At 36.9% G+C, this 12872-nt stretch overlaps 1 protein-coding gene across 1 annotated transcript; it reads left to right on the top strand.

Moving 5' to 3' along the window:
• The first annotated feature begins 1234 nt into the window (after positions 1 to 1234).
• LOC125840722 (replication protein A 70 kDa DNA-binding subunit D-like) lies at positions 1235 to 11463 on the top strand. The gene is made up of 5 exons (XM_049519689.1): positions 1235 to 1525; positions 1613 to 1877; positions 1959 to 2043; positions 9931 to 10099; positions 11344 to 11463. Exons 1-5 carry the CDS (start codon positions 1235 to 1237, stop codon positions 11461 to 11463), a joined length of 930 nt encoding a protein of 309 aa, XP_049375646.1.
• Positions 11464 to 12872: the final 1409 nt, after the last annotated feature.

Genomic DNA, 12872 nt, shown 5'->3' with positions numbered 1-12872 from the left:
AGCCATACTAGTTTTTATAGTTCTATCGAACTGATGATCTTTATTCTTCAATGTTATCTAATCTATAAATGAGATTCAATAAATTCATACTACAACAAAGTGTACACTTCTAATAACGTTTTTTCTTTAGTTTGCAAGAACTTAATTATTTGTCCAGTTACTAAAAATATGCGTCCCAAATTATGTTGTCTTTCTTTTACCCCCTCTGTCCCAGTTTTTTATTATTATATATATATATATATAGTATATTATTATTACCTTAAATTAAAAGCACCAACTCCTAACTTAATGGTAAATTACTAAATAACCCCTATTCCATCCTACACCACCCACACTATATACACCCATTCGCATAAGCCACCACTTCCCCCAGTTGAACTTTTAGCACGGCCGTTCGTACGCTATACACAACCATTCCGAAACGCCACCACTTCCAAACCTTTAACATTGAACAAACACGTCCGCCGTGAATTATCAAACAGTCGCAACCCATCACTTCCCACAGTATAAAACTCGGGAACTCAATTGCTTCTCCCCATCTAACATATTTTACGATTAACGCACAGGTTTGCAGCGACACACCCTCTCCTTCACAATATTTCCTTAATAAATCTATCAGTTTCCTTCACCCTTTAATTTGGTTTTCCTGCATGCAGATAAGTTGCAACTGCATCATCTAGCTCTCTGGCTTGCTTTTAGACAAGCTGTAAGTGAATCCCTTTTCTATTTTATCTAGTTAATACTTTAAACTTACATGAGCATGACTACTTGGCACCATACAATTTCTCATGACATTCTGCAAGTACGCAGTGTGAAACACATTCCACAATGAATAATGGCTACAAGAACAATCTATTCATTCGCTTTGTTTCTCCCCCTTGCTGCAACAATACGACTGACTATAGTTTGTTCGCTTACATATATATAATTCCTTGCCAGTTGCAACTATAAAATTACTATATTTGGGATACTTCAAACCTTTGGATTGGCCTCTTTACATCTTATTACTTTCTAAGTTGCGCGGACTCTTCACTTTCGATGCCGCACCCGTGTCAGATTCTCCAAAAATACACTACTTTTGTCGAATCCGACACGCACCCCTTGACATTTTTGAAGAGTCCGAGCAACATAGATTACTGTTAACATATGTTCATATATATGTTAGTGCTAACCTTTTGTTTCTCGCACATTACATCTTACTGCTAACATCTTAATTGCATGAATTTTCCGCCAAATGTTGCAGACTATTACCAGACGCTGCCCTCATCAATCGTGCCCATACACATTTACGCCCAATGTTAACATTGTTGCACTCATTTCCCCAGGTACCTACATTCATCCAGATACAACCCAAATGGCGACTGAAACGGAACTAGCAAAACAGAGTGTATTGATAAACAATATACCAAAAAACTCTGTAGATTCGGTGATGCGGGTCTTAGTTATTCGAAGGGGTTCAATAATACCTTACAAGAATTCAAGTCATGAAGGAACTTTCCGAACTATAATATTAGTTGCTGAAGAGGTAACAACATTGACACTTTTACTTACCTTATTTTACAATGGTTCTTGTTTGTTGAATTTATTCCACCCCTCCGCTGCTTAATAATAGGGGACAAAGATTCAAGCAACACTATTTAATAAGCATATCGAGACATGGAAGAACTCCTTGAATCCAAATAAGAGTTACTACATTGCCAAAGGGCGCTTAGATCGCGTCAATCCCAACTACTCTTCTGTGCACAAAGAAGTTGAATTGGCCTTTACAGACAATACAGTCATAAAGGAGACTGAGCACGCGGTTTCAACTCACAAATTCTCTGATGGCTTTTTATCATTGGAACATGCTGATAAATTACCTAATGGTGCTATTCTAGGTAACTATCCACACGACTAAGCTATAATTTTTATGCCCTATTACGTTATTCTAATATCTAATTTACATGATCTATTTCCAGACTTGATTTGCGTCTTAGTTTCAGTGAATCCCCTCATTCTAAATGAAAATTCCAAAAGATGGGAAATAGTTGATACAAATCAGCTGTAAGTTGTAATGATGCTTAGTCTACCATGTGTATATAGATAAGGTGATATATTGACTATTCACTTCTAACGATTAATCCAACATGGAGCATACAACTGTCACTCTATGGGGGAGATTTTGCTAAAAATGACGGTGCATTCCTTGAAAAGTTGCAAGATGATAAGCCTATACTGGCCTTATGTGACATCAGAGTGTCAATCTATAAAGGTATCGATAGTGTATTGTAGCTAATTATCAACTATAAGCTGGCTATAGTCATTGTTTCTAAACGTTATAATGCTTTAGTCACTCTAAGCCGATTTGGGATCTCTATTTCCAATGTTCCAAAAAGTAAACGACCTTCGAGCATGGTACATTACATAATTCACAAATATATTCTCCATTGTTACTTTAACCAAACTATCACAATTGCCAAGTTTAAGTGAACATTGCTATAACAGGACATATTTCCTCTATTATGATTGTTCCGAACATACATATTAATATCACCAAAGAATTGACAATAGTATACACCGTATTGACCTCACTCTAAATGGGTGATACAGCTAACTAACCACATCGCAAATACATGAACTCTTCCCTATCCCTCAGTTTCTCTTCCTCAACCTGTTGAACATGTACCATTAACCTCGATATATCCATGTCCCCAATTAGCATCGCTTCCTTGCCCTCTTTGATTGATAGACGGGACAGCCCAACCACAAATAACTAATTCTACTCCTCATATCCGCAACCATCTTCGAAGCATAACGAGATAGTTGGGTAAACTTCAACCCATACTCATTAACACTTAGGGAATCTTGCTTAAGTGTAAGAAACTCTCGTACCTTAGCCTCTTTCAGTTCTCGGGGGAAGAAACGCCCCAAGAAAGCTTCCTCAAAACATGCCCAACTCCCAGGTGGTGTTTCCTCAGCTCTACCCTTCTTCTTCCACTAGTCAAACCAAGTCCTAGAAACATTCTTCAGTTGATATGCAGCTAGTTCAACTCGCTCAATATCGGCAACGTGCATCACATCAAATACCTTTTGCAGTTCCTCAATTAAGTTCTCTGGATCCTCAGTAGTGCTTGAAACAGTGAAACTTAGAGGATTCATCCTTAAGAACTCACGAATCCTCGAAGCCTCTTCTTGTCAAGCCCCTCTTTGTTGCCCAACCTGGTTAGTCACAACTCGACTTAGCATCCTTATCCCTTACCTGAACTCAACATTAGTAATTTCTCCTTGGGGTTGCACTTCAGGTGCATCGGGTACCCCTTGCACCTCAACATTATGTGTAGAAAGATGACCTCTGAAAACTCTTCGTGGAGGCATGATTATCTAAAAACATGCGCAAGCACGAATTAGAAAGAAACTTTTTAGAGATCAAACTCTAACGCACGAGATGAGTATGAAAGAAATGAGAAATTTCCTAAGTGTTGCAGCCTCCTAATCATAGATGTGGCGCGCTTCACACCGATAACTAGGACTCTACAGAAACGGCTTCATAGATTTCCTAGGACTCTTGAACTCTGTGCTCTGATACCAAGTTTGTCATGCCCGGAGCCTACACCCTGGGTGAGACTGACACTCGAGAACTATTGTTGGCCCAAGCGAACCCTTGACCTGGCTTACTTACTCGGCGGAAGACTCTAAGCATTATTACAATGATCAAATGCACTTACTCAATTATTTAATAAAATAACTTAGAAAGTTTAAAAGTTAACATTCAACTTGGCAAAAATGGCAACTCAAGTCTTAACATATGAAATGATAATGTAAAGACAACTAAACTACTAACTTTTGTGAAGCCTCTAAAACAACGAGGGATGACGGGACAGGACCGCCGATCATCCTAACAACTGAAAAGCTAAACAATTATGAAAATGACACTTTGAAAAGCAAGGAGGCTCACCACCTGACTCTGAGTGCTCAACCTGATCAATGAGGCGCTGGATGTTGATCCTGGTTACCTACGTCTGCATCATAATATGATGCAGGCTAACTGGCATCAGTACATTGAATGTACGAGTATGCGAGTTGGAATGCTACACATAACATAGGCTTGAAAAGAATCTAAAAGAAACACTTACCTTGGCTCTTCTCAACTCATGAATAACTTAACTAAAATTCAAAGTAAACAACAATAATAGTGCATTTATACAAAGCATTTAAAACAGTAGTAGCAACTCAATTTGTTAAAGAAATGCAATAATAACCTAGTTTACTTGTAAAGTAATATAATACTATGGGAGCTTCTTTAATCGACAACTACCACTATGAGCCTAAGTGGTGATACAACATATTGCCCATGTTGCCAGAGCTGTCATATACTTTGCCGTCATATAGAACGCCTTAACTAAGTGGATCTACTAGTCTATGCTAAAAAAGCACCTAAGGAATCATCTGAAAAACATGATCCTTTACTACCCATGATAGCTACATGGTTTATGGAGACTTGAGTTAATATGAACTCGCATCCTCATATCGGTGCTCAATACTACTCCCAAAAATATACTTAGCTCATATGTTTTAAGACAAAACTTCTTTCTTTGGTTTGAGATAATTACTGAAAAACTTAGCTTAAAAGCTCTCTTGGAAATCGGTGTTTCCCTTTCTTGTTTAAATGTGAAAACATTTTAAACTCTTGGGAATACTTGGTTCCCTTATGTCACGCCCCGAGCCTACACCCTGGACGTGGCCGGCACTCGGAGACCATTGCTGGCCCCAAGCGAACCCTTGTTCTGGCTTACTTAACTCAACGGAAGACTTAACTCAACAAAATAAACTCATGTAATAGTTTAAATGATAACATCTTAGCCAAATTGGCAACTTCTGTCTTAAAACAAAGTATCTGCAAACACATAGATGAGAGACTCATAACTACTGTCTGACTGTCTATGAAGCCTCTATAATACTAAGATGGACATTGGGACAAACCCCACAACATCCTAATAAAGAAAAACTAGGAAAGCGAATAAATAAGTCCTTAGGAATGCAAGGAGGCTCACCACTGACTCTGGAGTGCTCGACTAGATCAACGACGTGCTAAATGCTGATCATGATTACCTGCGTCTACATCATAATAAGATGTAGGCCAATTGACATCAGTACATTGAATATACGAGTATGCGAGTTGAAATGCTAAACAACAACTTACGCTTGAAAGGAGTAAGAAGGAACACTTACCTTGGCTCTGTACAACTCATAAGTAACTGAACTCAATATAAAGCAATAAGACACATGCAATATATATATATAAAGCTTGTAAAACAGTGTAAAAAACTTAGTTAGTTAAAGATAAAGCAATAACAAACTCAACTTTACTTATATATATAAAAGTAATATAACTTTTGTGGGAGATTCTTTAACTGACAACCACCACTATGAGCCCTATTGATGGTACAACATTTTACCTCACGTTGCACAAGGACCATCCTATACCTCGCCGTGATATAGGACCTTACTTAACTTAGTGGATCCACTAGCTTAACTTACGTGATCATCTAAAAGTATGACCCGTTAAATCCCTTGTTGGCTACATGGTTCTTATGGAGAATTGAGTTAATATGAACTCGTGTCCCCAATTCGGTGCTCAATACTACTCCCAAAATATACTTTAGCTCATATGTGTTTTAGACACCTCTTTCTTTAGTTTGATATAATTGCTCAAAGTTTAGCCCAAAGGCTCTCTTGGAATCGATGTTCCCCTTTTCTTGCTCAAATGTGAAAACATTTATAAACTTCTTTGGGAATACTTAGTTCCCTAATAAATTTTGAGAAATGAACTCAACTCTTTACTTTTTACTTTACTGGAAACTTGAGCCTTAAAACGAAGTTTAAATGTTTAATAAAGACTCTTGTAAACTTTAAGAAACTTTGTTTTGACTTGCTTCTTAACTTCTAGACTTGACTCTTAACTTCTTTGACGTTGATCTTAACTTTCCTTGAATTGGATTATGGATTCAAGGTTCACGATCTCATGTTTATGGATGATTTCATGATGTTTAGATGTACCTTAGAGTGTTGGAATCAACTAGAAAACATAGGTGCATCGCTTAGAAACTAGTACAAAAAGATGGGGGAAGAATGGGGTGAACTGGCGTCCTTGGCGCTCGGAGAGATGTGGGGCGCACTGGCTGGCGCGGTGCCCCAAGGCCAAAACTTCAGAGGCTGCTTTGGCGTGCCCTGGCTGGCCCGGCGCCCCAACCCCGATGCCCAGGTTTTCTCAATTTTTCTTCTTCATATTTCATCTCTAAACCCTCAAATCTTCCCTAGTTCTTTCCCCAAAAACTTAGGATCAATTTTACCCTCAATACACAACCAATATAACTCGAAAAACAGCCCGGAACATGAATCAACTCAACCCCCAAGCATCAACAACTCAACCAACAAGAATTTGACAATGTTCTTCAAGACTTCTCTTTCTTAACATTCAAACAACTCGAAATAGCTGAATTGAAACAAGTTGGTGTGTGGGTGAACTAACCCAACACGAAAAGATCTCACATACCTTAATAGGGATCACCCCCGACGAATTCCACTCACAAGTTTGGATGATCTTGACGAATTCTTGCCTTTTTCTCCCGTTCTTTCTTCCTTTCTCTCTTCTCCAAGCCCTAAGCGTTCTTTAATTTTTCCAAAACTGATTTAGGTTCTGTTTTTTACCCCCAATAAACCCCTAAAATCAAATTAGGAAATAACTTAGAGGAAAGACTACTTTGCCCTTCCCTAAATCCGGATTGGGACCTCCCTCAATACAACAACCCAACTTCCGAAAGGCATATCTCACACATACGATGTCGAAATCGTGTAATCTTGGCGGAGTTGGAAAGATCTCTCCAAGGGATTTCCAACCATATCAAGATCTGCTCCGAACTCATCCTGAGCTAGTAGTTATGGCCGTTTGAAAATGACCAAAACTCACTTTCTTAACTTAGACAAAATTTCCAGATTTCCTTATTCTTTCCAAAAATCAATATTTTCATATTTTAAACTCTTTATAGTCGTTTCTAGATGCGAGATGTTACACCTTATAGTTTTTGGAGAAATGAACTCAACTCTTTACTATTTTCTTAATTCAAAACGTAGTCTTAAAACAAAGTTTAAACGTTTGTGAAAAACTTTTGAAAACTTTATAAACTCCTCTTGACTTAACTCTTAACCTCTTGACTTGACTCTTAACTTTCCTTGAATTGAATTTATGGATCAAGGGTTGTGATTTGTGATAGGAAAGATCTCATGATGTTTAGGAGTGTTTTTAGATAGCTAAACATGAGAAAAGATCAAGAAATCACCGTCTGGAAACTAGTCCGCGACATGGAGATGTATTTTAATTTTTGATCGTGAAATTAAATTTTGAGACAGAGGAGTCCGCGTCCTTACCACGACGTGGAGGTAATTTTTGTACACTGGGGGAGCAAGTCCGCGACTTGCATGCCAAAAGTTGCTCGACTTTTTCCTTTTTCGTTTTCTCACCCCAATTCGCCTAAATCCGATTCGTTTTCTCAATCCCTTTATAGATTCAAATGCCTAGTATATATACACACAAATCTCACTCAAAACAACTCTTAAAACGACACAATTCCATCAAGAACTCCACAATACCATGAAATCTCCAGAACTAAAGCAAACTTCAAGAACATAATTCAAGAACATCATCCTTTCAACTTTCTAAAAACGAATTTCGCTGATAGAAACATGATTGGCGCGTGGGTGAATGAACCCAATGCTATGAGAGTCTCACATACCTTGTAGGATTGAATCCTTGGTGAATTCCACAACCAAAATCGCAAGAACTTGACGAATCTTGAGCTTCTCTTCTCATTTCTCCATTTTTCTCTTCTCTCAAAGCCCTAGCATATTTCTTAACTGCGTAAACTGAACTAGCTCAGTTTAGACACCAATTAAACTTCTAAAAACGAAATAAATTAATTGAGTATGGAAAAGACCATAATACCCTCCTAAAATCCGGATTAGACTTTCCTTAATTGAACAACCCAACTTTAAATGGGCATATCTCACTCATACAAACTCGGAATTACGTAAACTAGGCGGCGTTGAAAAGATTATTCCAAGATATTTCCTACGATACCTAGAAACACACCTAACTCATCCCGAGCTAGGAGTTATGGTTTCTTGAAGTTGGCCAAAAATTCAACTTAACATACTTGACAAATTTTCCAAATTTTTATATTCTTTCCAAAAATAACTATTTCAAAATTTTAAATTCTTTCTAGTTACGGGGTGTAATAGTAAACCACATTTATAGTCATTAGTCAAAGGGTCCAATCTGAACCCCAACACAGGGCATCGTGGATTATGGGTGCAACAAGAGGGAGAAGGAGGGGTCTCACCTCCCAAGTAGCATGATTCCACAATGTACACGAAATCGTACCATCAATTGGATTGTGATTGTGGCTTGATGAATGGATCGGGTGTTATGTTCTGACACACTAACTAGGATCGATTGCCACGTATGGGCATAAGCATTGGAACGGGAGTCACGGTCCGACACACTAACTTGGATCAGGTACCACGTATCGGTACGCTAATAGTTTGGGTGTGGGTTCCGTGATAGGACCAATGACTTGACATAATTATATATCTTGAGATTGTGAAATTGTACGTTGTTCGTAAGTGATCATCGATATTGTATATGTTCGGTGTATTCATGTTTAATATTATTGTAATGACTTATATATGTTTCACCTATTTGGGATAGCCGCGTGATCCTACCAGTACACTGTGGTTGTGTACTGATACTGCACTTGATCTTTCTTTCTTGAGTACAGGGCATCTTCAGGCTGCTATTGACAGACCTCACCTAGAAGAACAGTGATCAATTGAATTCAAAGGTGAGTCAGTTCTTCCGGGCTTCCATGAGTTCTCTTTTTGTTTATGTCCACATTTTTGGACTTAGAATAGTGCTTTAGATTCCTTGTGTTAGTTTAGGGTTGTACCCCTTCTTGTTTAGACTTATGGTTCTTGTTAGAGTTTGGGTACATTGACTTTCAGGTTCTAGGCATTATTTCCGCATTTGTTTTGTTAGACTTTTGGAGTTTATGGGAACTCTATTTTTCTTTAGCATTTAAACCTGCTTCTGTAACTTTAAATGCCTTATTTTTGGTTGAGTTGTTTAGTTTGGGTTGTAGTAATGGTTCTCCCACCAGAGGATTAGTGTGGGTGCCAATCACGACGGTCTGGGTTATGACAAAATGTCACAACCAATAAAATATTTTTGTTTATTATTTGGCAAAGTCATCTTTTTAACCTAATACTTTGATTTTCAAATAACTAAAAATGACTCTCATATTATCTACGTGTTTACTCTTATTGAGAAAATTAACTATTAAATAATAAACCTCTAAATAAGAATTAATATAATTTAATTATTTGTTATGTAAGATCAAGAGCCTATTTAGAATGAATTCAAACTCTATTCATCTAATTAAATTGAGCAATAAAATCAATTTCTTACCATTTTCTACCCTATGATAATCTCATAAAATTTATGAACTTTCCAATACACTGTGACATTCAAATATTATTCTTTTTATAAAACATTATGAAATTATTATAAACATACCATTGTGTGGATATTCATTCCATAATTTCTTAGATACGCTTGCAATTCGATAAGAATGTAGTTGGATAATCTTATAATTGAATAAACTTCTAGTTGGTTAAGCTTGCACAAACAGACAACTATCTATAAATAGGAAGAACATTCAGTTCATTTGTACATCAATTACTCTCTTTATTCATAAATTTCTCAAAATATCATTTACCAATGAATTCTCCAAAACTAGAGCTTATCAGGTGAGTTTCTATTCGATGCCCTTTTTGTTTCTTCTTTTTTGTCTTTTTTTTATAACCACCTTGACATGTTATGCTACTTTCAATTTTCAGCAAGATCAAGGAAGCAAGAAAAACAGTGGATTTTAAAAGGAAAATGATCTTCTTAGAATATGATTTGCAGTGTGAATTGATGGAGAGAACAACTAGATCTGCTACTATCGAAGAACATCATGAACTTCACAAAAAGTTTCTTGCAGACTGTGACCAATTGACGGCAGAGGTTAATTTAAATTTTACCAAGTATGAATTCATGAAATGTTCTAGTAAATTGATTATTAACTTTATCCAGCCTTTTTCTTTTGCAGTGTCAAAAGTGGTTAAAATCATGATGCGCTAATGTTTTGGAACTCATTAGTGAAAATCATGTCGAAAAATGAGTAGAAAACAAGCTCAAATCACCATTTTCTTAAAAATCTATGTTCAAGGGAAACAAGCAAAGTTTAAATTCAAAATAGAGGATTAGATGATAAAATCAAGGAATAATCAATGGGTAATAAAGGTGGGGAGTTAAAATCGCTTACCCAATCGATGAATCTTGAAAAATCCCTATAAAATTGCATCCCAAGAGTTCTTAATGATAAAAAAATGTGAGATGGGGAAGAAACCTCAATTTTTGAATTCAATAAACTCCCAAATCTCTTACTCTACACGATCACAACTAAACCCACGCCATTGCAAAGAGGAAAATTTGGTCAACTCATTTAATGACCTTTGAGATTGAGATGAGGTATGATGCGATCATGATGCTTAGGACATTATTATTATGTGATCTTGATACCCTCCACGCGATCGCGAATCTTAGGGAAACACACTTACGCAATCGTGACTCAAGAGCCACATGATCGCGAAAAAGGCCTATCAGACATCAAATACAACAACAATAATTCACTAAGACACAAAATTCACTTAAAGGATCGTCGGGATATGTTCGAAATCTCGAGCACAAAAACTAGATATGCTACTCAACTAATTCGATGTGCTGAACTCAATGGAACCATTGAGACATGGATTTGAGGTCTCCTTAACCCGAAACTCGTTGAAGTGTTAATAAACTAACTTATGTCAAAATATGCCAAACTACTTTCAGAATCTCTGAAAATTGAAGCAAGACCTCACCTAGGCCTAAAATCATCTCCCGAGTCCAATGGTGTCATCGGATATCCATCCTAGCGTCCGAACTCCAAACATTGACCAAAGTCAACTCTTAGCCTAAATACACTTAAACTTCCAACTAAAGATCTCAAATCTACATAAAAACTTTGAAACTGAGAACGATAACACTCCTGGACCAAATTTCGTATTCTGCAGCTAATGGATCTAAAAAAATTCCATTCAAAGGCTCGTAGGTCCGGTTATTGACAAAAAACACTTTTAATAACTTAAAGCCTCTCAAATTCTAAAACTTCTAAAAACCACAATTTTGTTATCCGATTTCAAAAACCAAACCTGATTGATGATGATTAGGTCATAGTCGATGAAGTTGATGAAGAGGAGTTAGATGATGTTAGTACGTTGCTCATTGCAGTGGATGGAGCCACAAATATGACAGATGAAAATGTTGAGGATGACGGTGACGAGCCCTAGAGGCCCAGGGAGTTCTTTCTTTCACTCTTTACTTATGATTTTAATTGCAGCACTAGGAAATGTTCTTTGTCTAAGTTTAGGGTAGGAGATTAATATCCAAGATTGTTGTTTACTGCTTTATCGAGTGTTTTTATTTTTTACAATGGGTTCCTCAACTTTTGTTTTTCGTTCTATTCCCGAGGATAGTCCATCGAACCAAGTAGAGTTTTTGTGTCTTGTCTGGTAAGTCATTATAGAAGTGATTGTTCCCGATGATGGATGGATGACTACCATCTTAACGGAAAATTAGTCATAGGTTGATAGTGTAAAAAAATTGACCTTTGGTACTTTGAAGCCCCGGTTGGAAGCTAGCCAGACGTCATGGGTAGTTCATCGTTAATCATGTAGACCAAAGAAGTAACTCTTGAGAGATAAATAAGTTCTTTAATTGGGTTCTAAATAGAGAGAAATCAGGCTTAATTGTGTATGTGCACTCAATATGTTTATGTGTGAGCATACAATATTTGTATCCCTGTATATGCATCATGGTTCCATGTGTGGTGAGTTTTTTATTAGCTTCTTGCATAGAATAGCATCTAGAACTTGCCCTGTGTTTATTGTGACAAATTTACTTGCATGAACATGATTTAGGCATTTCCTTGTATTGCCCATTCAATTTTATTATTATTCCTCCTTGACATCATCCCTAGTAAAGCCCATTTGGAGCATTGTAGCATGTTTCTTTGTTAGGCGCATGATGAATCTAATCCATTTTTTGATACTCTCTCTCAATTCGATCCAAACAATGTTTTGTAATGCACTATGTGGTGAAGAAAGGGTTGAATCAAAAACAGTGCAGCTAAAAAGGGAAAAGGCAAGTGTAGTAAAGAAGAGAGTTGGTGAAAAGAGCTCATAAATTAAATTTCAAAGTGTTTGTTGCATATGGAAAAAAAGAATGATGATATAGTAAGATAAATAAAGTGATATCCTAGCAAGAGTACCAAAGTGCGGAAACCAAAAGATAAAAAGGAAGTTCAAAGGGTGTGAGCAAAGGAGAGAAGTAAGGTAAAATTAAAGAGGGAAAAATGGTGAAGTGTCGTGTTGTGAAACAAGTGCATCAGGGAAGTAAGTCACTATATATATCCAAAAGTATTCTCCCTGTCCTGAAACCGAAATTAAAACCAAATAAATTCCTATTGATTCCATGATGGAATGTATATTTCAATGTAACTATACACTAAGGGCATGCCTATGGCATGTTTTGATATTTAGAAACATCTCTTGTGAGAGTGGGCACCTATTTTCTGAAATATAGTCCCTTTAAATTTGAATGCTTGTGAAAATGAAAGTGTAATGAGAGAAGGGATTTACCAAAATACTGAGAGCACTCGTGAAACATGCTTCGGTTTATTGTTGTTTGTGTTGTTCAT

The sequence above is a fragment of the Solanum verrucosum genome, unplaced genomic scaffold (genome assembly GCF_900185275.1).
Source record: "Solanum verrucosum unplaced genomic scaffold, falcon-dt-bn FXZP01000176.1, whole genome shotgun sequence".
NCBI classification, from domain to species: domain Eukaryota; kingdom Viridiplantae; phylum Streptophyta; class Magnoliopsida; order Solanales; family Solanaceae; genus Solanum; species Solanum verrucosum.
Note: the sequence above shows the minus strand (reverse complement) of the source record. Positions and strands in the feature narration are given on the sequence as shown.

Excerpts from the sequence above, each read along its gene's own strand:
- LOC125840722 (XM_049519689.1), top strand. The coding sequence starts at position 1,235 with ATGTTGCAGACTATTACCAGACGCTGCCCTCATCAATCGTGCCCATAC. Across the intron at positions 1,878-1,958 it reads ACCTAATGGTGCTATTCTAG|ACTTGATTTGCGTCTTAGTT; the intron begins GTAACTATCCAC and ends ATCTATTTCCAG. Across the intron at positions 2,044-9,930 it reads ATAGTTGATACAAATCAGCT|CAAGATCAAGGAAGCAAGAA; the intron begins GTAAGTTGTAAT and ends TTCAATTTTCAG.